This window comes from Hylaeus volcanicus, chromosome 5, assembly GCF_026283585.1.
Source record: "Hylaeus volcanicus isolate JK05 chromosome 5, UHH_iyHylVolc1.0_haploid, whole genome shotgun sequence".
Classification (NCBI taxonomy): domain Eukaryota; kingdom Metazoa; phylum Arthropoda; class Insecta; order Hymenoptera; family Colletidae; genus Hylaeus; species Hylaeus volcanicus.
Genome location: NC_071980.1, coordinates 9,668,179 through 9,696,167, shown reverse-complemented (window position 1 = coordinate 9,696,167; position 27,989 = coordinate 9,668,179). Strand labels below are relative to the sequence as shown.

The 27,989-nt window shown below is 36.9% G+C and overlaps 5 protein-coding genes across 6 annotated transcripts in view; 3 read left to right on the top strand and 2 right to left on the bottom strand.

Moving 5' to 3' along the window:
• LOC128876924 (actin-histidine N-methyltransferase) overlaps positions 1-4,002 on the top strand; it is a 16,751-nt gene extending 12,749 nt beyond the window's left edge. The window contains exons 4-7 of the mRNA XM_054123755.1: positions 1,477-1,591; positions 1,663-1,815; positions 1,981-2,304; positions 2,404-4,002. Of these exons, the coding sequence (XP_053979730.1) occupies positions 1,477-1,591; positions 1,663-1,815; positions 1,981-2,304; positions 2,404-2,529 (718 nt within the window). The 3' untranslated portion in view covers positions 2,530-4,002. The remainder of the gene's footprint in view (positions 1-1,476; positions 1,592-1,662; positions 1,816-1,980; positions 2,305-2,403) is intronic.
• LOC128876925 (zinc finger protein Xfin-like) lies at positions 3,011-6,494 on the bottom strand. The gene is made up of 2 exons (XM_054123756.1): positions 5,897-6,494; positions 3,011-5,547 (listed from the first exon to the last, which is right to left on the bottom strand). Exon 2 carries the CDS (start codon positions 5,509-5,511, stop codon positions 4,072-4,074), a length of 1,440 nt encoding a protein of 479 aa, XP_053979731.1. The 5' UTR covers positions 5,512-5,547; positions 5,897-6,494; the 3' UTR covers positions 3,011-4,071.
• A 2,036-nt stretch (positions 6,495-8,530) lies between these two features.
• Positions 8,531-10,577, bottom strand: LOC128877002 (MAGE-like protein 2). Its single transcript, XM_054123903.1, has 5 exons — positions 10,563-10,577; positions 10,168-10,373; positions 9,613-9,853; positions 8,719-9,019; positions 8,531-8,622 (listed from the first exon to the last, which is right to left on the bottom strand). Exons 1-5 carry the CDS (start codon positions 10,575-10,577, stop codon positions 8,531-8,533), a joined length of 855 nt encoding a protein of 284 aa, XP_053979878.1.
• A 3,856-nt stretch (positions 10,578-14,433) lies between these two features.
• Positions 14,434-16,852, top strand: LOC128877199 (tetra-peptide repeat homeobox protein 1-like). Its single transcript, XM_054124315.1, has 3 exons — positions 14,434-14,559; positions 14,632-14,893; positions 15,808-16,852. The coding sequence occupies exons 1-3, from the start codon at positions 14,434-14,436 to the stop codon at positions 16,278-16,280; spliced, it is 861 nt and encodes a 286-aa protein (XP_053980290.1). The 3' UTR covers positions 16,281-16,852.
• Positions 16,853-18,838: 1,986 nt separating this feature from the next.
• LOC128876559 (sensory neuron membrane protein 1-like) lies at positions 18,839-27,864 on the top strand. 2 transcript variants are annotated; one of them, XM_054123026.1, is made up of 9 exons: positions 18,839-18,967; positions 20,501-20,614; positions 21,004-21,161; positions 21,736-21,935; positions 22,117-22,319; positions 22,927-23,182; positions 24,154-24,365; positions 24,598-24,824; positions 24,907-27,864. In XM_054123026.1, exons 2-9 carry the CDS (start codon positions 20,510-20,512, stop codon positions 25,118-25,120), a joined length of 1,575 nt encoding a protein of 524 aa, XP_053979001.1. In that variant the 5' UTR covers positions 18,839-18,967; positions 20,501-20,509; the 3' UTR covers positions 25,121-27,864. The 2 variants fall into 2 exon arrangements, with proteins under 2 accessions (XP_053979001.1, XP_053979000.1); XM_054123025.1 differs by lacking the exon at positions 18,839-18,967 and adding an exon at positions 19,598-19,765.
• The last annotated feature ends 125 nt before the right edge of the window (positions 27,865-27,989 follow it).

Genomic DNA, 27,989 nt, shown 5'->3' with positions numbered 1-27,989 from the left:
AATAATTGAGTGCAACTCGCGAAAGAAACTTTCGGGACAACCTAATAGAATAAAAACTATAATCTTATAGAAATGATATATAAATGAACTTTTACGATAGGAATGGTTGAACAAATTCCATTGTAGTTATTTGAATTCATTTTCGAATTCAATTACACTCATCGAATGTCAAGAAACTCGAAACATTTGTTTATCCAAAGAAAAACGTTGACGACTGAGTTTACGTTGCGATCAGAGCTAAATTATATGTATAAACTAAATCACCAGTCCGAAAAATTGCCTCATTGTTGGACCACGTTTTCTTTTATCAGTTAAATTGTAGAAACTTTGAAACCCATAAAGATGATAATAATAATATCTCGTAGCTTTATGTTTCGCACGAGCGCGTATTTCAGGTATTTTAGAAAGCGAACGAACATTATATCGTCTTTTTTTCTTCTTTCGGGAGTTTTACGAGTCTTTGTTTTCGAGGTGTCCGCCGTTTTGTTTCTCTATGTGTTATTTTTGTACGTGTTTGTTCGCGGCGCGAGTCGTGAAACGCGAATGTCTCCTGAGAGAGAGAAAGTCGAGGTAAACGACGATGGCAATGAATCTTCTTTTCCTTCCATTTCCGGAATTGTAGGTCAAGTTCTTTGCCCGAAAAGCAGATACAGCTGCTGTTCGACGATTATACAGCGTGCCACTCTCGAAGGCGAAAGTCACTTCCACCTTTTTCTGTGAGATACCCGTGATTAACACCTCTGCACAGAGCACCTTTATAGAAGCAAAACTTGCAACGTTTTTTCAAGTCTTGATTCTAAGTTACAAGATAGTTCTAGTCGTACCATTTTCGCGGGTGCTTCTCGAACAACGATTTAGGCTAATGAAATGCTTGAGAAATTTGTTAATGATTTAGTAAACTGTTGTACGAAGGCTGGTCTTTATTGGGAGTCATCGATTTAATTATCTTGGTGACGACCTTTTCGCGCCTAATGCAATCTCTGTCCCATTTTCTCAGCATCTCTTTATACACATTCGATTTTCTCGATCTCGTGTCAACTCTTAAATAAACATGGGTACAGTGAAAGCTCCGCTACCCGTGCTTTCGAAAACAGATAAATATATAAAAGCATAACGGCAAGACATTTTAATCAACCGTGTTAGATGCTCAACCTAATGATCTACTTTTACTATCTTTTCCCAATCGATCAATTTCTAAACTACACATCTTAGAAAAGAGAAAGCGTGCACCTTTAACAATCTCTCGAACTGTAATCTGCTTATCTTGTGGTTTACAGTAAAACATTTTTTAAAACAGTAAAAATTGTCCAAGTATCCTCCCATGCAATGATCGAGATTCTATCGCAATAACATGATTTCGAAAGAAAGCGAATACGATCCCAACGAAAGTAGAAGAGATCGATTTGCGCTTATCTTCCGATTGGCAGGACGGAATGCGCGGTAAATTAAATTTCCGCGACGAAATTACTGTTACAGCTGGGCTGTCTCCACGATAATGACCAGGCAGAACCTACTTCCTAGCGAGGACGGCTCACGCATGATCTATGCCTTGATCCCGATGTGGGACATGTGCAATCACGAGAACGGGAGAGTTAGTTCGCTCGTCTACATTCTACGCGCAATCAACACAGCGGCCTTTGTATCCGGTTCTTTTTATTTCAGATCTTCACGGATTTCAACGAAACATCAGACAGTTGCGAGTGTTACGCTCTGAGGGATTTCAAGAAAGGAGAACAGATATTCATTAGTTACGGACCTAGAACGAATTCCGACTTTTTCGTACATTCTGGATTTGTTTATATGGATAATAAAGAAGTATGTCGTCCCTCGAAATTATTCAATATTATAGTAGAAATTCTCTTACTCGAAATAACAGGGAACACTATATTCTTAGATAAAAAAAAGTTCTTTCAGTAAATAGAAATAAATTGTTATCGCATCCGACGTTATGATTAAATAAATCGATACTCCCTCTTTCAGGATGGCTTCAAACTGCGTCTTGGAATTAGCAAAGCCGATTCTCTGCAAAAGGAACGTATAGAATTATTGAACAGATTAGACCTACCCCCTGTGAGTGAATTCCTGTTGAAACCAGGAACGGAACCAATTTCTGATTTATTGCTGGCGTTTTTGAGGGTGTTCAGTATGCGTAAATCCGAACTGACGCATTGGCTGCGATCGGATCGGGTTCACGATTTGAAGCACATGGATTGCGCTTTGGAAACTGTCGTCGAGGAGAACATCAGGAAGTTTCTGCTTACCAGGTTGCAGCTCTTAATTGCTAATTACCCGACGACTCTGAAGGTGAAAGTGAAACGAAAATACTGTTTGTAACGCAAAGCGACGCTGTATCAGCGTTAAAATCGTAATCGTTGTGTTGTTTTAATTGTACTTGTTTTATAGGAAGATCTTCAGCTGCTCGAAACGTCGTTGCCGCAAATTAAAAAGTTAGCCATTCAACTAAGAGTAACGGAAAAAAAGATTCTTTTAGCTGCTCTCGAATACGTGGAACAATGGATCAAGGCTTAACGAAAAATTCACGAACTGATTTTCTTTTCTGAGATCGTTCTAATTCTATTCGACGTGGGTTTGATATAAACAAAAATTTAGCCAAAATAATTCTTTGAATGATTAAAGGTACATATAAAAAATAGTACGAGATAAGCAAAACGCAGGCAGAAAAGGGAGCAATGGTGTAAAGTATACTAATGTGTATAAACATTCAACAAACTATATATACATATATATACGTGTATGTACGTGTATTATTAACAACTATACAATGCAATGTAAAGTAATTACGTGTTCCAAAGGATCTCGATTCTTGTTTTCGAGAGATGAGAACTTTACAAAATATAAACTGTGTTTATCTAACGCGTAAATATTTTTCGTCGAGCTATACTTCCAGTCAATGTGCTAATCAAGTTCTAATCTCTGATGACAAGATTTGACGAACGCATACATTTATTTCAGCTTTGATAAAAAAAAAAAAAGAACAAAAACAAAAATGTACAAATGAAATGTTATTATTCACGAATATTTATTTTTCAAAGAGGATAGTTCAGAGATCTAATTCTTTATGTAAGCTATTACGTGGTTTACACGGGCCTACGAAATCAGACTTACAAACAATTATGCGCCGTAAGATTTACCAATATATCTATCGAATTCTAATAGTACACATAAAAATAAGACAAGCAGCGAGTTCCAGATATTTCCCAGCCATTACAGTTGTATCATATCATGTTTACCCCTAAAATTCTATGCGGTGATTTAAGAAAACTTTGCGCTTACACGGATATTATAACTATACTATAAAAATTTATCTACACAAAGGCGTAAATGTTTCGATCTCATATAATAAAAAATAATACCATAATAAATTAGATGGCGCTACAGCAGGACTGATAGCTTTCTGTATTGCTTTTTCAATACAGCGGGGCAGACATGATACAATTAAATACAAATGTTACGTTAACTTAACATTACATTTTCCCCTAATATAAAACACAGAGAATGTATGGTTACATTACTTCGACGAATCGCTAAAAAAAGTTATCGTCTTGTTATCTGATCCAAAAAGTTCTATAAGTAGAGTGATTGTATGAGATTCTTAATTATATTCTTAAAGTGATATTATCGACTTCGTGACAATACGAGTAACCGGATGAATGACGATATTCTGTATCTTATATAATCGCTAAAAAAATATACCTGTACATGTTCATCCTTGCTTCAAGTGAGGTCAAACTGCAATACAGTTTATTTAAGAACTTTTTGATCAGATAATGTTTTAATACATATTCGTACCAATAATTTATGTTGTGTGTCGCCAGTCATGTTTAATTGTACTTAATATATACTACAAAGAGACTGTCAGCAACAGCAGATTTCATTATTACGAGTAATTTTTAACCATCAGTTTCAGATCTTTTACATTTCATTCTGTATTTAGCTTTTCTACTTTAGCTGGAATTATTTTCTGGAATATTATCTTAGATTCATAACGTATTTTGGAATTCGATTTTATCTTTCGATAGATCTACGTTATCGTTTTCACTAGCGTACTTCTCAAATTCCAAGTATTACGGTACCGATAGAGTTTCCCTCTTCTTCTTCATTGTTTATCTTAACATTTTTAATGTCATGATCTCTTTGAACATGCGACACGAGAGAAGGTAAGGCATAAAATATTTTGTCGCAAAGATTGCACTGGAATGTCTTTCCGTCTGCTGCCTGCAAGCAGTGTTGATGATCTGGTACAGAAGTGTACGTTTGCCTATGTAACGCTACATGTTTCTCATGATCAATGGCAAGAATGAAATCGTAAGAACAAATTGGACATCTTAAATTGTGCTTTGCCCACACTGTGTGCGTTTTTAATCTATGTAGGCTATCATAAACTTTACCACAAACAGGACACTTCATGCATTTATGATTATTAAGCGTTTCTATGCTTTCGTATAATCCGCTACATTCTTTACATTGATAAGTTCTTTCTCCAGTACAAGCATGTTTAAACCAATGCTTTTCCATTTGTGGTAATAAATCGAACACTAATTTGCAGAGAGAACATATAAATCTCCCTTGATGATCTCTTTTCATACTAAGGTTCGATGCTCGTGTATTCCAATGTTTTTCAAAATTATTTTTCAGCAATAAATTTTCATTACAAAATTCACATTGATTTTGATGTTTTGATAAGTGAGTGAATAACATTCCAGGTTCGGTGTTTGTGTAATTACAAAAGGAGCACACAAAATAATCCTCGTTTTGGTACATATGAGAGTATAAATGTTTTTGGAATGAGTTTGAAGTAAAAAACATTGCACCACATGCTGAACATTTTAGGTAAGGCTTACCCTCTTCTGTATAAAATAACGGCAGAGATCTAAAGCTTTGTAACCAACTAACGTTATCTGCAGAATCCGCATTATTCTCTTCATCCATAGAGGATTCCTCATAATCTATTTCTTTCAGAATCGGCATATGTTCGTCGGTAGAAATAATTGAGTGTTCGTCTTCTTTTATTTCAACTATCGGCTCGTGCTTGCATATGAGTTTCCTTAACAATAGTACTTTGTTATGTCGTTTGGAACGACGCAAAGACTTAGATTTTTTATTAGATAAGGAACATTCGTTTGATAATTTGTTTGTCATTAATTCGTTCTGTGCTTCCAATTCTGTTATTATTATAAATTCTTTATTATCAGGTACGGAAGTAACATAAGAAAGAGATGATTCAGTTGTCAGATCCTCCCAATCGCTGAGAGTAGCTTCACTACTAATTTCAGAGTCATTTTCAATAGACAATGGGTCTTTCTGAGTTTCTATATCATCGTTATCATCATCCTCTGCAGACAGCATAGGTGTCCTTAATATTCGTTCGCTCTTTATCGGATATTTGTCCTTTTCGTAACTTTCTTCGTCGCTTCTTTTCTTATTAGATTCTTCATCCTCCATTGCATCTTTTGAAAAGTCTTTGCATTCCATGTCTTCTAGCGTTAACATTTTATTATATAGATGTATGCTCAATTTAAACGATCACTGTAACATAGAAAATGAAACGATATGGTAACTGCATAACAGGAATGGGTAAAATTTGTATCTAGATGAAAATTTTCAATACAAGAACAACAAAAGCTTATCCAAATAACTGTTCAATTGAAGAAACCTTGCGACTAAGTCGCTGTATAGAATTTTTATTCATCTATAATCTAAATAAAATTCTCTGCTATCGAATGTTTACACGCAAAGTTCTAAAAAAAATGAAACATAACCTAGCTTTTGTTTGTTTATCGTATCTTTTTCGTTTGTAACGATTATAAGTAAATGATAACTATACTAAGAGTTTGAATGATAGATGCCTGTTATTGTGCAAATAAAGTGTACTCACGCGTGGACATTTAATCCGGCTCCTCCTTACAATGCTCTTCGCGGTACGAACATCGATTTGTATCTGCTTGGAATTCTTTAAACATGCATCGGTAGATGTGCAAAAAAAGTATATAGGAAAACGAAGACTCGTTTTTCAGTAATTCAAACATCGCACGTAATTCACCATTCTCAAAATATGCATTATTATTCACGCTCGAATAACTTTAGTCAGCTGTTTTTTGATTACACGGAATTGACAGGACGTTGGAGCGCGTTCAATGCGACGACTTGTCTGCGATCACACAAAATATGTCTCAATTTTTTCGCTATTAATTTCTATAACCTATTTATGCAATCCATTCGAAACAACAGAAACGACGTAAAATACTTTCCAAATCTGTTTACAAATCGAGAACTGTTCGCGTGTATGAAGTTTGTTTTTATTGGAGTACAAACTATTATGTATTATGTTATATGCAGGGCTGATCCTAGCGTGCTCGGTGCCCTTCTGTAATTTATAAATGGTTTCTGTTTTCGTTGAGTCTCTCAATTTACGTAATATAGATGGAAAACGTTTTCTCAGCTGCATTTTAGTATTATAATGCTTGTAGAATAATCAGAAATTAATTATTGTATGCGATCAAACAGATTATGGGAGTATCCTGTAATATCGACAATTATGAGGCGCCATCTAGCGAAAATGTTAATTACTATTCTACGACAAGCTTGGCCGTATTACCGCCGATGGCGTTGATGTCAAGTAGCAATTCTATTTTCAATTCAAAATTGAAACTCTAGAAGTTTGACTAATTTTTCAAATGTTTTAAACATATTTATTTTTATGTTAAACGCGTATACATACTTTCAAGGTTTTCAAACAGATAGCAAACATAAACTTAATACACTTAAATCGATACAATATACACAACTGAACGTAGAGATTATTAAACAAACAATAGTAACAACAAACGTCTTCATGTACAACGACGGACTTACGATACTTAATTCTTTGCGTTCCACCTATTGAAAGATTTAACCTATCGACGAATGTAGAATATTAAATCTCTTTGCGGACATTATTGACTATTGCAAAAAATTAACATTACAGTTTTCTATAACATCAATTGTCTCGATAAAAAAAAAAAATATCAAACGCATCTCTTCCTACACACAGTTTACATAGTAGTTCGGATAAAACCGAACGAGCCAAAGTAGCAGTTCCTAAATTATCCTTAAAAGTGGCAGTATGTTCCAATGTTTCTCGCTAATTAAATATTTCTAGTTCTGGTTTACGCGGTCATTAAAACAATTGCAGACAGCGTACCGAAGTTCATTGTTTGTGTAGTATTCCAGGATCAATATAGTCGATGGTACATATACAATGGTATGGTTCTTTTAAGGTAGTTGTTCCGTGAATTCATTTAATAGAGGATTTTAACAAAACCTCGCTCGACTGTTCTGTGATTAAATGTGAATCGTATGATCCTATTTCGCTTCAAATTTACCACTCCAGTTTTACGATAAACGATATCGAAATTTTGGTATTTTAACTCAGACACTTATGGAACGTATAGATTTTCACGTAAATTTGTTCAATTTAAATTAAAATGCTTTCAGGAACTTGCTGAAAAATTTGTAACGTTATCAAAATCGATGTTATCAAAAAGAATCGATGTTATTAAAGAGAATAACAGTTATTGAACGCGCCGTTACTATGACATAATTCATTTCTCGAGTATTACGAATGTATGTGCAGATACACGTATTGATTTATGGACGTGCGTGAAAGCAGTAAGGCTGTAACTCTTACAAAAGTTTCCAATTGGCAATTTTCGACGTTTGAATGTTACTATCTCGAAACAACTACCTTAAGTCACTTTCGAGAGGGTTAGCGGTACTCTCGTTAAATGTTAGCCACCGAACGATTATATTCATTGGTTGCAAGGTCATGATTTCAAAGACGAGCAAAATTTGTATCTAGATAAAATGTCCTGCGTAAGATACGATCGATCGCTTGAATCACATATGTACTAGTAAATTACAGGTTAATAAAGGCAAGATCTGCTACATGAGCCTAACCGATAAATTCAACTAAACAGATCCAGGCCTCATCTCTTAGATATACTAAGAGCTTCTAAACGCTGCGCGACCGAGGTTTCGCTCGATCTCTAAAGCCGGCGACTGACTTGCAACAAAACAGTGTAATGTAACTGCTCGGCACGAATTTTACGGTTCAGCACCAGCATTACATTACAAGGTCGTTTTTGGAATCACGAATGCTCGCTTCGACCTCTCGACTGGATTATCTCTCAATGCTTCCTACTTAGTTCAATGAAAAGTAGACGATCAAAGAGGTTCGTCAAAAAACCGACAGACCAATGGAGCACGGTCGAGCGCGAACCGAACTCAAGACCGGCTCGGTTCGTTGCTCGCTAGCCCGTCAAGACTAAGCAAGTGCTCGCGTTAAATTGTGTGTTACATGTTCTGTTGCAAGTCAGTCGTCAGCTTAAAAGACTCTGCAACCAAGAAACGATTTTGGTCTCCTCTAGCGTCAACAAAGTTACCGTAAGTGTACCATCGACCGTAGTCCAAACTTAGACTCTTGTTCCATCGAGGATAGGGAAATCAAATCCCCTATTGGCAGGTGGTCCTTTCAATTTTCGCTCCGTTTCTTATGACTGTGCCCATGGCCATGGTCGTGGCCAAAGTGAGCAGCCGGATAGCCATAACCGTGGCCATGGCCGTGTCCATGCGCGTACAGCTGTCCATGGCCATGCCCGTACAGTTGTCCATGTCCAAATTCGTGCCCATGTCCATGTCCGTGTCCATAACCGTGGCCGAAGTCGTGGCCAAATCCGTGTTCGAAACCACCGCCGAATCCGTGAACGAAGTGTCCCGGGAAATGTGGACCATGGAACGACGGGTAAAAATGTCCAGAACCGTAACCTCTACCGTAGAAGGCACCAGGAAGCGGACCTGGACCGTAAACCGGCACCGGCGAGTGCACGGCGACCGGAAATGGCACTGGAACCGGTACTGGAAACGCTTGTTTCACAGGAACTGGATACGGTTGTTGCACCGGCACCGCCACTGGGTGCTTCACCGGTATCGGAATCGGCCGTTCCACCGGTATCGGGACCGCCTGGAGGACGAGGGAATTCGATTATTTACAACTTTCAATGGTCGCATTCCATGTACGAAAGCGACTCGAGGAAAGGTGCTCGAAAAGTTTTCATTGCCACGAGTACCGATCACAGAGATATCATAGATAGAGTAGGGTAGACACGCTGAATGACGTATAACAATTAGGATTTTCAATCAATAACACTGACAAAAATTCTGAAAAATGTCCTTCCATCTGTTGCATGTCTTACATTTTTTTTTCAAAATTTTTCGTCTAGCGGTATAAGAGAAATCGGGCAAAAATCTGTTTTTGTTTTTTTCCCTCTTTAAGTCTAGAGCAGTAGCGAGACCTCAAACTCGGTTCATACAATGTTGAAAATTTTGTGTTAAATTCGACAGAAATCGCATGTCCCACACCGATATTCACCAATGTTTCAATTGTCAAATGTATTCGTCAAAGTAACGAAGATTGTTAACAAAATAATATAAGTAAACTTTAACGTTCCCGTCGCTAAAAACTTAGACGTTGATGCGACGTTAATCTAGATTAAACAAAAAAATATCAAACGTTTATTTGTTATGTTTTAGGAGATTTTTCAGGAGAGTCCTTACCTCGGGTACCGGAACAGGAACTGGAATCGGTTTATGTATGATCTTCTCGATCGGTACGTGGATCACCTTCTCTACGGGCACGTGGTACGGTTTCTCGATGTAAACTGGCGCAGGAACAGGTACTGGCTTCTCTAGGACCACGTGTTTCGTTATGTACACTGGAACCGTCTTCAAGAAGTCACCCCTTCCGAACGAGAAGGGAATAGATGGCACTCTACCGTACGATAGACCCCCGTATAATCTATCGAACACAAGCACGTTATGAAATAGCATTCGTTCAGTGGAGAATTAACACGTTGACTGGCGGACTAATAATCGTGAAAATTTATGCGAGGTTAAAATTTTCTTACTATACAATTAAAAATGTAGTACTTATTTCTGCAACCTCTTTAGAATTTACCAATCCTACTTACACTAATTGTCTTCGAAACCTCGCTTTCAGAATTAATTTATTTATTTCTCAGTGAAAATTGTTGTCACCCATGTGTCACCCGTACGGGTGATGTGGCAGTCAACGTGTTAAGAAACGAAATCTAAGAATTTCGCATTGATTACCCTCCTCCGTGGCCTAGGTCGAAAGAGGGGTACTTGATCCCTTTCCAAGGCGTGCTACCACCTGCCCAAGGGTGCCCGTGTCCGTACCCATACGGATTTGGTATGCCGACCCATCCTCCAGTGTCGATGATCCCTCGTTTACTTTGCTTGGATTCCTCCGTCGATTCCGCGGACAACGCGGCACCACAGAATAGTATCAGGAACAACTAAAATTAAACGCTTTTTTCGATTGACGTAGAACGATACAACGCCCAGATGGATACTTGGCGCGTAGAAAATGCGAACGCTAGGTAAATCGCGATGAAATTATCACGAAGAAAGAACGGAAAGCACAACGAAACTAAATCGCAAGCGTGTCCGAGTCACCGCGTAGGCTTGTTTCTTATGTCTCTTACCGGGATCATAGACATTGTTCTCTCGTTGCGAAGGAACTGTTCGTGTGATCGGGTAAACGGTAGCTTTATATATTTGCCCGTCGATAGACCGACAGACGAATCTAGATGGTGGTCCAGGTCGGGTTCCTGTCTTCGATGGAATCAGGAACTGGCCCTTGTCGATCGTTTCCGGAGAAGAAAGTAGTCGCGCGCACCGATGAATCTGGTTCATGTTTATACTGTATCGGGGGATGTGCATGTAATGATCTTATGCTACGTGCCCGACACCACCGTCGATTGGCGAATGATCATTATGTTTCTATTAAAGTAGTTGTTCCGTGGATTTATTTAACGAAGGATTTTATATATATATATATAGTCAGCGTAATAAGTATTCGTACAGGAACCAATTCAAAATTTTAGGGGTAGAAATAATTAACCAACATTCCTACATATTTTAATAGTATAGTATATTAATATAATATAATTTAATATTAATATATAGTTATATAATTTATTACTATAATATTTACATAAAATTTTATAAATCAATGAGATTACCCTAAAATGGAGCCAATAGAAACACTTTAACTGAGACACAGCAGAAATTGTAGATCTCAGCCTTAAATTATTAGAATTAAATATTTGGACAAATTTTAACCAAATAATATATATTGTATTTAAGTTTAGTCACTTAGATTGTGCGCCACCATTTTGCACCGTTTTATGAATGATTAACAACGAGTAACTGTCAAACTATAATTGGCTGCGTGACCCAAGATGGCGTAAAGTTTCTTTGCTGCGTATTATTCTTACTAACTTTTTATTTTTGAGATATTATGCACGTGTCTATTGATTTTGTTTGTTTGTTATAATAACGCTGGTGGTTGTAGGTGGTAGTACTTGAGAAAGTGTGACGCATATACCGAAAAGAAACTTGGTAAACGTAAACAGGCAATGTAAAATGGGGTGAGTTGAAACGAAACTTTGAAATGTTACGTTTTGCTGTTTGACTTTTATTATTTCCAGTCGTAGGCTTACCTATAGTTTTTTCTCGATGAAAATTTACTAATGTCTTCATTCAAAATGAGTATCTAATAAAATGTTTCTAGTCCCTTGACAAGGCTTAATCGTGATCGTTTAATATACTTTCAAAGTAGTGTTTCTATATACCTCGATGTGCTGGATAATTAGAAACAGCATCTTATTTTTTAATGATTACTATTTGGTTAAAGGTTGTCCAAATATTTTTTGAAACTTTTTAATATATTGTCGAGATAACTCGATCAAGTATTTCATGGATTCGACGACCACGCGTACCACTTACCTATTTTCGTTTTAATTATTCTGTCGTCGTTCCGAGCACGTACCTCGAGACAAAAGCGTTCAAGAATTTTTCGGCCGACACGTGCCATTCATATCGTCTCGCGATCCTGTCTTCGTATTAATAAATTAGATTTACACATTTTTGTAAGTTTAACGCTACAAGTTTATTAAACTTAAAAAAAAAAAGAAATGTTAAGGTCACCAATATCTTATGTTAATCTATTCAACGTGGAGCTTGTGTTATCGATCGACACAGGCGTGATGTGTTAAATTAACACAAAAATATCGGTGGACCGTCTAGGACACGTGATTTCGGTTGAATGAAAATATTCGAAATATTCAACAATGTAAACCTGTACGGCGTAGCTCGCATACGGGACAAAATAAACGATTGATAGTTCGTCGAATCGGTGGCGATTCGTGTCACGATCTAGACCTAGCGAACGCGTTACATTCTTTGTATATGTAACGTCTTTACTCGGCTAACGAGATCAACGAAACCGGCCGGTTGGTTTCTTGCACCAGGGACACCGGTCGTCGGTTTCCGCGTTGGCCGCATCCGCGAACTTTCCTAACTTTCATTTTCTAATACGTTCGAGCTACTTCTAATGCCGGTCGCTACGTGGCATTCATTATTCATCGTTAATGCTCCACGATGATTCCATAACACCCGCGAACGACGACGCGTACACATCCTCGCGCTGCCATTACGAAATACGAGGGTCAAGTTGGACGATTGCCTCGTATTCATTCCTGACCACCTCTGACCGAACGCGCACCTTTTGTAAAATGCACCCACCAACAACCGTGGCTTTATTTTGTTTTTTGATTGGAGTTATTTTCGTGGGTCGCTTTCAAGGCAATATTCATCGTTATTTATTTTGCATGCAAAGTACTTGATATATTGACTTTGGAAATTTTGTACGTGGTATGGAAGATTTTCTTAAATATACGAATGTCCTGTTTAATTTGTTTCAGTATAAGAAAAAGAGAATAAGTGATTTATCGATTTTAGATATGCGTCATTTTTCCAGAAGTCGATATTTTTTGAAAAGGTACGATGGAGTAGTAGTTTCGACAGTACTTTAAAGAAACCTGCTGGAATTTTTCATTTCAGACGACCCAGGTTCGTGCAACATTGCTCCCATCAAACTATGTTTCTTTCAAGATTCTCTAGGAGATCGCTCACGTCTTTAAGAATTTTTTATATTTTTTTATGACAATTTTTGTGTTGTATCTCCAAGCATACATCTTTCGAATAGAGAAGCACTAATTAACAAATTTGAGAAGTGACCCCTGATGGGTGGCAGCTGATATCTTCCATATTTTCCGAGGAAACACTTCCAAAAAATTACAATAATTACTCGAATATATGTATAAAATTTTCTCAAAGTTTCATTAAATTATGTACATTCCTTTCTCGCTAAAAAAATTCATGCTAATCACTAAAACAAAAAAAAAACGTAGTCTTAAACCTATTTCCCCCCTTAAATTGAGAAATATATCTTCCTACCACCGTTTGCACACGCTTACGCAAAATTGACATTAATATTCCCCTCCTCCCCCGACGTCTTAGCCGCACTTCCGGATATAGAAAATGACGAGAACGTCAGCGCCACATGAACGCGGGACTTATATGGACGCCTGTCACGAATAGACAGTATCGTTGCTCTTATTAATTTGAATTTTCACGTAGGCAATTTTCACTCGTCAGCACGCCTATCTCCAGATCGCGAAGACGCCGACTAACGATGCTCCTCATTGTTCGTCGCGTTCGTCCTTCCCTAGGAGAAGGTGTCCATCCGTCGTTGAACGAATGAAAAGCGGTCGCGACCGTTATTTGGCCATCGTCCAGGATTGGTAGCAGCGAAAGTCCATTGAGCTCGACAAAGACAACGACAATGGTTCTTCCTATCGCGATGTGTCATCCGTCGTATGCCCTATAAATACTTATGGGGATCACTTAGACCGATCGAACTCAGTTTTTCTTTCGGCGTTGTCGGTGGCACCTGGGATTTGGGGAGCCTTCCTCAAAGCCATCATGAAGTTTCTCTTGGTATTCCTCTCTGTTCATATTTCCTTCTTGTGTTATTTTTGTTTGTTTTATATATTAACAACATTGCGTTCGATAAAGCTATCGCGTCGATTAGTGATGGAAACGTGGGAGAACTGTGAATTCGATTCTATTAGTGACACTTGGGACTGGACCTTTCCTGTCTGTTCCATGGCAGTGAAGTGTTGATTGATTTACGGTGCAATCGATACTTGACGTAGCCTGTTTTCACTTCTATTCGATTAAGTATTCTTGCACGAGGTATGTGTATCAGTTGGAGGGTAAACTGTTAGTGGTTCGTGTTTTCGAGGCCATACGATCGTACTCGACACTGAAACTAACAAGCAAATTTTCAAACTTCTTGTTAACGTCGCTCGATCAGTGATAATTCTTTTACCGCGATACTCGAGGAGAATGATATTAGTAAAGAATAAATTCTATTGATAAATTAGTTTACCACTCTCGTGGAAAAAGACGCAGAGCTAATTTCCACGTCTAATAATTAATCTTATAATGGTACCAACATTGTACGAGTCCAAACGAAAAATAAGGCAAAGCCACAGAGAGTCGAATCCACGACCCTCGGATCCGCAGTCGACCGCTTTACCTACACAACCGATCTCGTACCCTACGATTCGTGTTGTCGTTTCACTCCTTATTCTTGGGAATGGGTGGTCCCGATACTACAATATTAATTCGATTCGTTCGTAGATTTTGTCGCTGCTCGTGGTAGCCAGTGCAGCAATCACAGTCGACAAACGCGACAAGGAGAATTCCGGGGTCGCGAAGAAGCACGGGAAGAGAGGTCTTGTCAATTTGGGGTACGGCCTGCCACCTGAGCATCACTACGCCGGACCCGAACCAGCGCCTGTCTACGAAGCTCACGTTCCTCATGGACTGCATCCTACTCTTGGAGGACACTTGGAACCCGCTGGACCGCCCCTGCCACCCCCAGCAATTGCCTATCCAGCACGTTAGTACATTTTTATACGGTTAAGATAGTCACGTTGAAAAATATAACGGAACAACTACCTTGAATTCGGTGAAATGTAATTAAAATGAAGCAACGGATGTGGAACGAGGTCTTGATGCAGACCTTGATAAATGCTCACAAGTCAAGAAACCATAGTATCCATGGATATTATTAACCCTTTCACTGCAAGACGATTTTTGCTGGAAATTCTAAGGGACGTATTGGGCTGTCTGGAAAGTTCATGCCGATTTTTAGTAGGCGGTACAGGTCTGAATATGTCAGAATAGCTGAAAACAAATAACATGTGTACACTCCTTAAAAGGTGCAAAGGTTGTGGAACAAAATGGTACATATGTAATTCGATAAATATGCATCAATATTCAAATATGTCTTTGAATTTTTCTTAAAAATAGGCATGAACTTTCCGGACAACCCAATACAATAGAAAATACAGTCTTATAGGGACTGACTAAACGAAACTTTTCTATTTTTACAGTTTATTCATACGAAGACCTTTTTTCTGAAATTCAGTTTTCGCAAACTAACTTCCAACTTCTTCAATTTTTATTTTCGAAACTAAGCGTCCTATGAATTAATTAAATTCTTGAATAAATTATGTCTAATTATTTCCTATAAGCTGATATTTTTTTTTAAATTGATTCAACGAATACAAACGTTTCTCTGAGCCCATTCTTATTGAACTATTAGTTCTAGCTCCATATCAGCCTATACAATAAACAAATCAGAAGATCCTAGAACATATAGCTTATTTATCATCGACGATGGTCAATTTAAATCGAAACAGGCTGGCATCAAGTGGAAAAATCGAGTGAAGTTTTGTTAAAATCTCTCGTTAAATAAGTCCACGTTACAAGTACCATAAAAAGAAAAATAAGATTGTACTTTTTCAACAGCCGCCGTTCCAGTGCCAGTGCCGCAGCCTGTTCCTCATCCAGTGCCAGTGCCGCAGCCAGTGCCCGTACCTCAGCCTGTTCCGCATCCGTTTCCTGTCGCGGTACCGGTGACGAAACATGTGGCGATCCCGGTGCCCGTGGACCGTGCCGTTCCCGTGCCAGTAGATCGTCTCGTTCCGGTGCCAGTGGCGGTTCCGGTTCCCAAACCGTACCCCGTTCACGTGGAGAAGCTGGTGCACGTCGACAGACCTGTGCCGGTACCCGTCGACAGGCCAGTCCACGTTCCCGTGGATCGACCAGTCGCTGTTCCAGTTGCGGTACCGAAACCGTACCCTGTACCATACGAGAAGGTGGTCCACGTGGATAGACCGTACCCCGTCCACGTGGCTGTGCCCTATCACGTCCCCAAGCCTTACCCCGTGCCTGTCGCCATTCATGCTCACAAATCCCACGGTTGGTGCAAGTGGTGCTGATACATCAGGCCTGTTAACCTTTTCGAATAATGTTAGAGTAGAATCCTCTTTTAAAACTAGGTTTACGTTCGATTCCAAGTAACTACGGTGCGTTGTTTGCGTTGTTTGCGTTGTTTGCTTTGTCTTGACGTCTACTTTCTAAGAACTTTCTCATCGTGTTTATATCTATTACCAAAGTAACGTCATGCTGACGAATCCCACGGTTACCGGTGCGAATAGCGCGGACATGTTGATGAGTCAGGGCTGGTCACGTTTTGGAATTAGTTTAGAGGAGAATCCTTTGTAGGCCCCTGTATTTCTTTTTTTTTAATTTTATAGCACAAAGTTAATATATTGTATACTTTTATATGATATTTTTAATACATCTCCTATACCAACTAATTTTGTTGATATCGTATGTTTCCGTTCATTCTCCAAATTGGAAAAGCTTGTAAATGAAGCAAAAAAGATTATATAGGAATCGATGTTTCGGATCCACCAGGGAAGAATGGCTTCTTTGAATGATATTAAGAGAACAATAGGGTCACGATGCGTCCTTGAGCGATACCATATCGCCAATGTACGTATAATTCACGTGAATAGATTGGCGCACAGTTCTCACGCTTGCAGGTGTATCTACGTATCCCTACAACGCTTATATCAATTAGAGTATAAAGGTCAACTTTCCAACATGGCGGACTCCTTGTATTTTTAATGGGCAGATGCTCTTCTAAGGAGAGCTTCGGTTGCTTCAGCCGTAACGCAAAACGATTTACCTCTTTGCAATGTTCTAATGTTCAATTCTATTCTCTTTGTGGTACTCCCGAGATACTGAAACTAAACATTTCATAAAAATAAGTCGAACGTGATCACGTACATTTCTGAAATCTCGATGACAGTGGCTATGTGATATGAGGAACTTGGAGGAATTTTGCTTTTCATTTATTTATGTAAACTCAAATGTGAAAAAGATCAGGTGATTCTTTTTTTGTTCACAGATTCTCGGAGTACTTGAGAAATTAAAAGATACGAACAGTGAACACTTATGAATCGATGAAAGTTGAATATCGAACATTGAATATTAAATATTGAACGTTAAACATCGATGAACATTAATGAACATTGAATATTGAATATTAAATATTGAACGTTAAACATTGTTGAACATTAATGAACATTGAATATTGAATATTAAATATTGAACATTGAGCATTGAACATGGATGAATATTGGTGAACATTGACTGTTTAACATAGAACATTGAACAACGAATATTGAATATTAAATATTGAACATTGAACATCGATGAACTTTGGTGAACATTGACTATTAACATAGAACATTGAACAACGAATATTGAATATTAAATATTAAACACTGAACACCGATGAACTATAACAAACATTCGATATTGAACATGAAACGTGTAGAAAATGTATTATTGGCTCTTTTCCTGTGCCTTTCTATATACACGTATAACAGAAATCGTTTCCCAATGTTTATACCCACCATAATTCGATAGTATTTACGTGTATATATTTTTCAGTTCACTTTCCTTAACCGTGTCGTAAGTGCTGCTAATAGCGCAAAAATTCCCGATTCGAGTGTGTTCTAGTAACAGGTACCTATAGGAAGTTCATATTTAATGGATACTTATAGCACCTTTACGCTCGATAGACGTTACACTTGACACCGAAGTACGACGTACTATGTGAAGAATAAATCCATAACGGTTTAAACCTAATAGAAGAAAATTGTTCACCTGGTCGTAGGAGTCCAAGAAAAGAATCTAATCCCTCTTTTTTTCTTCAAAGATGAAGCGTTTGGATACTATAAAGAAGGCTTCTATGAATTGGTTTCGCGATAGAAGACAATCGTTCAAGAAGATGGCCACACTGGAGAAGATTGATATTCGTGACTTACGATTAAAGGCTACTCTTGTATTTTTACTAGGTTCAAGAAAACATTCGTGATTTTTGTTTGCGGGCAAAGTACTTGATATACATTTTTGAAATTTGGTACGTCTATTTATACATGTATATGCAAGATCCTGTTAAATTTACAACTGGCTTGTTCAATTTGTTTCATCAGAAAAAAAGTATATCTTTTTAGCCGAAATAATACAGTACTCTCAAAGTTTCGTGATCAGTTAGCTTAACAAAAGAGAACCTACGATACGAACGATTTATAACTTCGACAATGTTCACATTTCTTTAAATATAATTAGGCAGAAACATTTCAAGGAACTTGAATAACAAGAATATCAACAACAGAAAATCTACTTTTGGACCCAGAAAAAAAGAATGCTCGAATTCAATTATCAAAAATTTCACCCACTTCGTCAGCCATCCTGAGCGATTCATGATTAATTTTCCTATCAATCTTTAGTCGTATTCACGATTTACGATTAATTATTTCGAACGAAACCGTGAATGCATACTTTCATTAAACTTTGCGTGAACCTGTCAAGAGGGGTCTTACGTTAGGTAGCGCAAAAAATCGGCGGATACGTGGATACGCAGGAGTGGTTGTTTCAGAGGGGGTGTCGTCGGCGTCGCGACGCTGGACGTGCGAAACGCGCAGTCCTCTGGAGTGACCACTCGAAGATTGACGGCTTAGGACAAGAGCGAGAGAGTCCACCTCTCGTCGCGAGGAACGGTTTCATTCGACCATAGACGTTGTTACTCACGAGCTCGATTTTCCACAAGGTGCGCGCAAAACGGCTCGACAACCGATCAGTAAATTCGTAACGCTCGTTAAAGTGAACCAAATTAAAAATAAACTAATTAACGCGAGATAAGACTATCGAAACAAATCGTGGCCACATTAGGGGGCCAAGTATTCAATATTTCTTGGGATATTTTCTTTTACAAAGAAGAATTTATTAAAAATTTTTTTAACTTTGAGAATATTTTAGGTACGTTTTAAAGTACATTTAGTCATTTTTGGAATTCATTTCGCAGAGAGGTCTTGGCGATATCGCGTTTCTTTTGGAAGTACATTTCTTCAATTTGTGGGAACGATAACTCGATAACTAATCGACCGATCGTTTTCAAAATTTAGGTACTTTTACTATATTCAAGTGCCTTGGACAGGGCTTAAATATCGGAATAAATTAAGTTATAGGGAACTTGCTGTAGGGAACAGGTGATATCTCAATGATTTTTGTATGAAATGATTTAAAAAAATTATCGAATGTACTTTAAAACCATACCTAACATATTCTCAACGCCACACGAAATAAAGTAAATTTTTTTCATCAAAAAAAATTACTGAAATCACTTACTAATTTAGCCTCCTAATGTGGTTCTCTCCCTTAAATAGTCCGAAATCAAGGGATGATTTTTTAAGGAATGAATTTTAAACGATTCGCGTACGACTTTGCCCGTCGTTTTTTCCGTCGGAGCATCAATCTCAGCCAGTACTCGTCGATTTTGGGCCTCTTCTCGTTTCTAATCACCGGTCGAAAGCTTCACAATACGCTGCCTGCTCCAAGCAGATGCAAGGTTTTCTATTAACCTGCGACTTTTTGCATTTGTGGTGTATACCAGCATGGAAAACGCATATAAAATATACATTGGGAACCTTATAAAAAACTTTTCAAAATATCCAGAAAGTTGGTCTCTAAAGAAGTAAAAATGGGCAATAGTCGTATTTAAATTCAAAATTTTAGACAGATAAACTATATGTATATCCTTTATTCTTTACAAATTAAAATTTGATTTGATACTTATATTTCTAAAATCGTTGATATTTATATATATTAATTATGTATTATTTCGCAATCGAACAAATATCTTGCCAATAATCGCTACATGACTGATGTCGCATCTGGTACATTTATTTAAAATTTCTTTTTAAACTAAAGAAAACTTTCATTCGATATTTTCTTCGCTGTAAACTTCGTTGTAGAACAACTTTGTACTCGTATGTATATTCACATTGGGATAGTTCTAGCAGGGAACGATCGAATACTTCTCAACCGGAGATTGTAGGGCACAACTTCATATTTGCAGTAAACTCTTTGCAATTACAACTATCGATGCCTCCTTTAGGGCAGGCTCTCGCAAAATGAACTTTATTTTTTTTTTTAAATTTGCTTTATTTACCGAAATGCTCGACATTTTTCCAATTCTCCCGTTCCCTCATTTATTGCCCTGTGACTAATCGAACACGCTGAGAATTTCTACGTGAGTGAATAGAATTAGAAAGTCGTCGAAAATAATTTGTGATTTTCCCAGTGCATAACCATGAAGCCGAAGAAAATGGCGATCATCGGTGGGTCTATGTTCAGTTTTGGGGTTCTGTTCTGTTCGATAATCTTCCCACCGTTTCTGAAGTCGCAGATCAAGAAAGTAAGTAACATTAAATATTATCAACTGGTATCGCTATTACGCCATTAGCATCACTTTCAATATTTTACAACGATTTCCATAAATGCATAAACATCCACAGTTTAGTTATTACAGATCTGTCGTTTTAAACGTTACACCAAACGACAGAATTCGTTTATTGCTAATTGTCATTTTGTCAATAATTGTAAAAGAATTATAATTGAAAAAGTCATGTATAATTATTTAAAATTGCGTGTTCCAAAGTAGGTGTCTCAACAGTTACACAAATCGTACTTGGATTTTCCCTTTTGGAACATATTATTTTGAACAAGTATGATTTGTTTGTTAGTTTGTTGTTCCTGTAAGCATTTAACGTAGCCAAGGCGATATCGAATACTTTGAAATTCTAGCAAGTAAGACTGAAAGATGGTAGCGAGATGCGCGAATTGTGGTCGGACTTCCCTTATCCGTTTGAGTTCAAAATGTATCTCTTCAACGTGACGAATCCTGTCGAAGTAACAGCGGGAGAGAAACCGATACTCCAACAAGTGGGGCCATTTTATTACGAGTAAGTACTCTCTAACGCTGTTTCTTCAAAATAACTTCAATTATAACTCTTCTGTTTTCGTAGAAGTATTAGGTTGTCTCAAAAGTTTCTTTCGCTATATTAATAAGTAATACATGCACAATAGTTTATGTTTTATGTTACATTACTGAATTGTGCACGATTCATTTTGCTCCATTATTGTTACAACATGAATATCTATGAAATTTGATTGTCTATTTATATAAACACGATCACATAAAATAATTGAGTGCAACTCGCGAAAGAAACTTTTGGGACAACCTAATAGCTTCTACTTTAACAATCATACTTTTGCCAGCATGTTAAAAAATACCATCAAGTAAAATCCGATGTAAATTTTCCAAAGAAACAGATTAGACTAATAAAATTCTTATTTAGATGAAAGTTTTAATCGTGAGAAGAATCAGGATTTCAGTTTCAAAATGAAACATCTCACGTCGAATAAACGTCATGTATAAATTGCTATACGCCAGTTCTATTCGTTATCTGTTATTCGAGTAAAATCGTGGCCATCTTTGATAAGCGAATTTTTCTAACACCATTGCGACGTTTTCAGTGAATTCAAGCAAAAGGTGAATCTCGTTGATCGGGAAGAAGACGACAGCGTGGAATATAACACGAAGGTCACCTGGTACTTCAATGCTGCGAAAAGCAATCCCCTAACTGGAGACGAAGAATTGTTCGTACCACACGTGGTCATTCTCACCATTGTCAAAATTACTCTGATGTTACAACCTGGGGCAATGGGTGTTGTCAGTGAGTATCAACAAAAATAGAGATAACCAGAATTATTTCGAAGGGGTGTTACCACTCCTAAAACCGTTTTTGGTGGTCAAATGAAAAAGGGCACACTGAAAGTTATGGAAGTTCCATTTTCAAGATATTTCACTTTCCCCTAAACAGATCACACCTAAAACAACGAACGTTTCTGTTCCAGATAAAGCAATGGACAGCATTTTCAAGAAGCCCAGTTCAGTGTTCGTGAGGGCCAAAGCAAAGGACATACTTTTCGAAGGTTTGCCCATCGATTGTACGGTGAAGGATTTCGCCGGATCCGCGGTTTGTGGACAACTGAAGGAGAAGGAAGCGCAGTTCAGAAAGGAGGGCGAAGGACAATATTTTTTCTCCCTGTTTGGCGGAGTACGTATAACACCGTCTTTAATTACAAGGATAACATTTCATTGATGAGTAGCAGCATCGAATCTTCAAATTCCTCTTAGTCCGAGAGCCCGCGACAGAAATGTGTGACTCATTTCGTTACACAAATGAACCTGTTTTCCGAAGATGGTATGTCTCCCTAGTTCAGAAATGCTTGGTCTGGGCATGAATTCAGTGGTGCAACGCTTCACTATGGCGTATTATAATAATTTGATTTTTAATACATACAACAATACATTCTAAAAATTTCAGTAACAATGATTTCAGTCAAAGATACTGTTATTTCTTACATGTTTCCGACTTTCTAGCGGAGCGATGCACCGTTTGTGCTCTGCCAGCCTTGGATTATTTTTATTCTTTAGTAGAAAACAGTGAAATAGCAAAAGGATATTTGTAATGAAATTGGGCGAAATTTTATGTCGCGGGCTCTCGGACTATCTGTATTTGATTAGCTAGAAGATTGATAGGAAAATTTGTTTGGCCTACCTTACTCGAAAAACATTGTCAGGAATTAACAGCACCCCGTCTTAACAGCGATCAAGGGTGATTAAACGCGCACGAAATTAATCTAACAACGCATTCTGCTCAGAAAAACGCCACTCCATCTCACGAACGCATACGAGTGTTGCGCGGAATAAAGAATTACAAGGACGTGGGACGTGTGATAGAATTTGACGGAAAACCAGCGCTGACGACCTGGCCGGAGGATCATTGCAACACGCTCAATGGAACGGATGCCTCGATTTTTCCACCGTTGATGACGACGGACGACGACATCGTCTCCTTCGCACCTGACCTTTGCAGAAGCCTGTCTGCCCAGTATCGTTTCGATACCAAAGTTAGAGGTACACATCTATCGTATGACGTTGGCAATTTTTACCGTTAAATTAAAATTGGATGATTCATTTTATTTAGCAATTAAAGTTTCAATTTCCATCCACAGTGGTTGAAATACGTTATTCTATTAATTTCGATAGAAAATTTTTCTAGTTCGCAGCCATTAGCTGAAACGTGAAACATATCACGTGAAATATATCACGTGAAACATTGATATCACAGCAAAATCATATTCCCCATCATTGTTTAAGTAATAAGTATTGTTCATAATTAATTTAACTATTGTCAGAAATTAATATTTAGTTGGCGCAATCAGCAGATATTAAAATATTGACAATTTTCTCACGATTAATATCTCGAACGAATACTTATTCTGAACTATAATTGTTATTAATGTTTAATCGAGCATTGAATGATACTGTATGTATCACAAATGTTTAATTATGCCGGAGACATTAAGTTTTAATTGTTCCAATCAATAGATATTGAAATATAGAAAAATATCTGACGATTACTTATTTAAATTTTATTCTCAACTTTTCATGTTCGGAAATATTACTTTCTCGAAAAACATTTGTGTAATAATGTGAAACTTTAAAATGCATTAAATATGTACAATCCGAATTAATTGAATATTTACAATGCATATAGTAACATTCATAATCTTCGATTAAATATTAATAAGAATCACGGTTCAGAATAAATATTCATCGTACACAGTAATCGTGAGAAATTGTTCTATATCGTTATATCTGTTAGCTGGAATAACTAGAAATTAGCTGGAATAACTAGAAATTAATTTCTGACAATAGTTATATTAATTATAAACAATATTTGTTCAAGCAATGACCGAGAATATGACTTTGCTGTACTATTACATCGCATAAAATTGAACAATGCATGAATTAAATTGCACGAATTAAACAAAATAAAATGTAAGATAATTTTTCCTTTCTGATATCTGTTTTTTCTATCGCAGGTTTAAAAACGTACCGTTACACTACCGATTTAGGAGACAGCAGCTCGAATCCCAAAGAGAAGTGTTACTGTCCAACGCCTGAAACCTGTCTATCGAAAGATTTGTACGATTTGTACAAGTGCATGGGCGTGCCACTCGTTGGTTCTCAGCCCCATTTTTTTGGAGCGGATAAAAAATATCTGCAAATGGTCGACGGACTCGATCCAGACGAGGCTAGTTATTATTCTATTAATCTAGGGACGGATTCATCTGGACACCACATGTCGAATTTTCATTGAGAAATACCCGAGGAGAGAGCATTATAATTTAATTATTTATTAGTAGCCACCTAATTTTGCTTATTGTCGTTCTTTTATAATTTGTCTTTGATTACTTTGTGGTATCTCTCGGATAAATCGAGAAAGAAAGGAATCAAATAAATCGAGTCTTTACTCTTTCCACCAGGAAAAACACGATCTCTCCATGGACTTCGAGCCAATGACAGCCACCCCTATCGTGGCGCACACGAGACTCCAGTTCAACATGTTGGTGGGCCCCGTGGAAAAGTTCAAGCTGATGAAGAAGTTCCCAGAATGTTTGTTACCAATTTTTTGGATCGAGGAGGACTTCAATCTCCCTGACAAGTTGATGAAGAAATTGAAAATGGTTTTCATGTTGAAACGCATCATCGGGTAAATATTGAACAATAATATGTATTCGTATATTTTACAACTTCTGCGCGTGTTGTTTGATGTACAAATTTATATAAAACAGAATCTTGAAGTATATTACGATATTCGTCGGGATGGGCATGGGTGGAGGAGCAGCGGCGATGATGTACAAAAATAAAGACACGAATAAGGAGGTCACGAAAGTGACACCACAATCGCAGAATGGCACAAATGGTGAACAGAAGAAATGGCCACCGCAAATAAACGTCAGCACGATACAGAGCGCGGCGGTGCCGGCCAGTCTCGATAAGGATTAGACTCCGTTTCCTTAGATTTTAATTGATAGGCTTCACCGTTCAGAAAGTCTGAGTGGTCACTAAGGAGGAGTTCCGATTTTATGCATTTATAGCACATGTACAGTCGGTCGTTATAAGTACACGAATAGACTTTGTATATATTTATAATGAAACATTTATTTGGAAACATGGAACCTATCGTTCGTTTTAGACGAACTTCTTTGATAGAGATAGAGGAAACTTATGGGACTGACTGTAAATATGAGAAACGTATACCGAAGTTAGTTATAGATAGGAATGTTTAACTGATTAAAATTTATTACCACTAATAACAATAGTTGGTTCACATTATATATATATATACTGCGAATGTTTATGCATTTATGCGAATGGAAAAGTATATAAAATATGATCGATGAAGTACATTTTACACAATTTACATAAACATCCGCAGCATAATTATATAACGTTATTTTCCAATTTCTTAAATTCTTCATTTCTTATTTATGCACGTATTCGAAATGAAATATTAATACTGTTAGAGTAATTTAGAGAGTATATTTTTCATACACGTTTCCATATCGATGCACGCCATAAATGCATAAAATTCCCAGTTCAGTGATAACGTTATCATATAGTAACGAATATAAAATAAGACAATTATGTTCCTGAGAGGCTGAACGTCTAAACGCGCATCTATATTTCAGAGGTTGACTATGTTGAGTCGAAATTTGTAACTTTTACGGATAAATAGGCAAAGTCACTTAAGTATCTTTATATTTATAGTTTATCGTTAGATTGTTTCTTAGAACATTAAGTTAGCAAAATTTCGACTCAACAAAATTTGCCCCCGAGGTTTAGATACGCGCAAGTAGATTTCTAAATGTACCAGATACTACGCAGAGATAAAAGCCTGGTCAGCGAGTCTGATTAGTAACAGTATAGTTCTCCTTGAGAAAAGGAGATTATACTGTTACTAATCAGACTTGCTATCCAACTTCTCATTTCTGCACGGTACTCGTATTCTAAGGACATGGGCCATTCGAATAATCTACCCTCTTCAACCAGGTTCGAATGTTAGAATTCCGAAGAGTATCACTTCGAAGTAGCAAGAAAGATCAAAGATACTAGAAAATACCATAGTCCCGCGATGATTTCTAAATCTATCGTCGTAATATGCGATCGATTATGACACAAGATGGCCCCTGTAATTAAGACTACTCGCTATAGAAAAAATTTGAAGACAATTTTGCATTTTTTTATTATATAACAAAAAGTACACTAATACGAAACATGAAATAAAATACAATAACACAGAATATATAATTAAATACAATAACGTAACATTTTTACCGTACTATTGCCACTGTTCAAAGAAATTATGTTACGTTTGTATTTGACGATTATTCATGTTATCGTTCATAATATTATAACATTATCAGTTATTATTATTATTACTGTACGGTAACCAGTAGACTGCGGATTTTTGTGAAAATTAAAATCTTTGTAAACACCGCCAGAAAAATGAAACCCAAATAGAAATTTATTTTACTCTGTAAATATTATAATACGAATTTTACTCTCGATATTTTTCTATATTATCGCATACTGTATGCGTTTTGTAGTTTCTTGCACGCTAAAATTTCCTGTAAATCCATAAAAATCCACAGTCTCCTAATCAGTTTAATATTTGATACGGGTAACGATCGGTAGTGGATGATGAAACAGTAAGGGAAGTTAAGAATGAACCTCTATAAACTTTATAGCTACTAATATATCGAGGCAAATATTTCTTTAAATTTAAATATTTAAATACTTATCCACATTTTGTTTTGATACTTCAGAGATACGTTTCCAGGGCTACCAACTAGAGCAATCCAACGATCGATGGTTTTGATCCACTGGGATAGAATAGCTCCTTAAGATAACGATAGGAGATCGATAGTGTCGTAACGCGACCTTGAATATTGGCATATATACCATACCTTCGATGCACGTGTAATTCACACACTCCTGTCACACCTGAAGGTGTCCTATGTGGAAAACTCTTATATCAATTGAAGTGTAAAGGTCAACTTTCCGTTACGACAGACTCCTTGCATTTTTAACGGACAGATGCACTTCTAAGGAGAGTTTCGTTGCTTTAGTCGAACGCTTTGTCTCTTCGTTACGTTTTTTAACGTTCGATCTTTTTTTCTTTTTTCGTAATTTTGTTTTTCGACGCGTTGGAAACATGTCTTCCATGATTTCAGTCAAAATAAATTTCAAAATAGAATTTCAGTCAAAATAGATTTCTAAATTTTTGTTAACAATGTTTCCAACGAAGAAGCATTATTTACTTATTACGTTTATTGTCTTTACTTGTAAAAATTGAAGCGTAAGAAACATTTACGAAGAGTTGATTTATTTTCTTCAATTTTTTAACGAGCGTGCAAAATAAATGTATGTTCAATCGATAGATAAAATAATATTATTAAATGTTTTTAGTAATGTTATGTTTAAAAATACTCTGAACGAACAAATTTATCGTGCTTGAAGAGAGCTATCAATTTTGAACTGAAACGTTACAGATAAAATAAGTAGTTTAAAGTTAATTTAGCAGTTCATCTGTTCTTATTATTAGAGATATTATTTTATTCTACACTTATTCAAATTTATTGCAGTCTGCGCAAGCTTGATATTTGTAAAAATTATTTCGTTCTTGTAGTACAATTGTATGATACATCGAAAGAGACATTATAATAAATGTCAAGCTTATGAAGTAATTGCTTATATAAATATTTACAAGTATATTATTATAGATAAATTATTAACAAGCCGATCGTTCGTGTTTCACGAATTCTTCCATTTTCTACACGTCGACAGTAGTATTTATCATTTTTTCCAGAAA

Coding starts and splice junctions, on each gene's coding strand:
- LOC128876559 (XM_054123025.1), top strand. CDS start 19,613: ATGAATTTTAAACGATTCGCGTACGACTTTGCCCGTCGTTTTTTCCGT. Junction 21,936..22,116: donor TGGGGCAATGGGTGTTGTCA/GTGAGTATCAAC, acceptor TTTCTGTTCCAG/ATAAAGCAATGGACAGCATT. Junction 24,366..24,597: donor ACGGACTCGATCCAGACGAG/GCTAGTTATTAT, acceptor TCTTTCCACCAG/GAAAAACACGATCTCTCCAT.
- LOC128877002 (XM_054123903.1), bottom strand. Junction 9,020..9,612: donor TTCCTGTTCCGGTACCCGAG/GTAAGGACTCTC, acceptor CTCGTCCTCCAG/GCGGTCCCGATACCGGTGGA. Junction 8,623..8,718: donor ACACGGATTTGGCCACGACT/TCGGCCACGGTT, acceptor ACGCGCATGGAC/ACGGCCATGGCCACGGTTAT.
- LOC128877199 (XM_054124315.1), top strand. CDS start 14,434: ATGGTACCAACATTGTACGAGTCCAAACGAAAAATAAGGCAAAGCCAC. Junction 14,560..14,631: donor TCTCGTACCCTACGATTCGT/GTTGTCGTTTCA, acceptor ATTCGTTCGTAG/ATTTTGTCGCTGCTCGTGGT. Junction 14,894..15,807: donor AGCAATTGCCTATCCAGCAC/GTTAGTACATTT, acceptor CTTTTTCAACAG/CCGCCGTTCCAGTGCCAGTG.
- LOC128876925 (XM_054123756.1), bottom strand. CDS start 5,511: ATGTTAACGCTAGAAGACATGGAATGCAAAGACTTTTCAAAAGATGCA.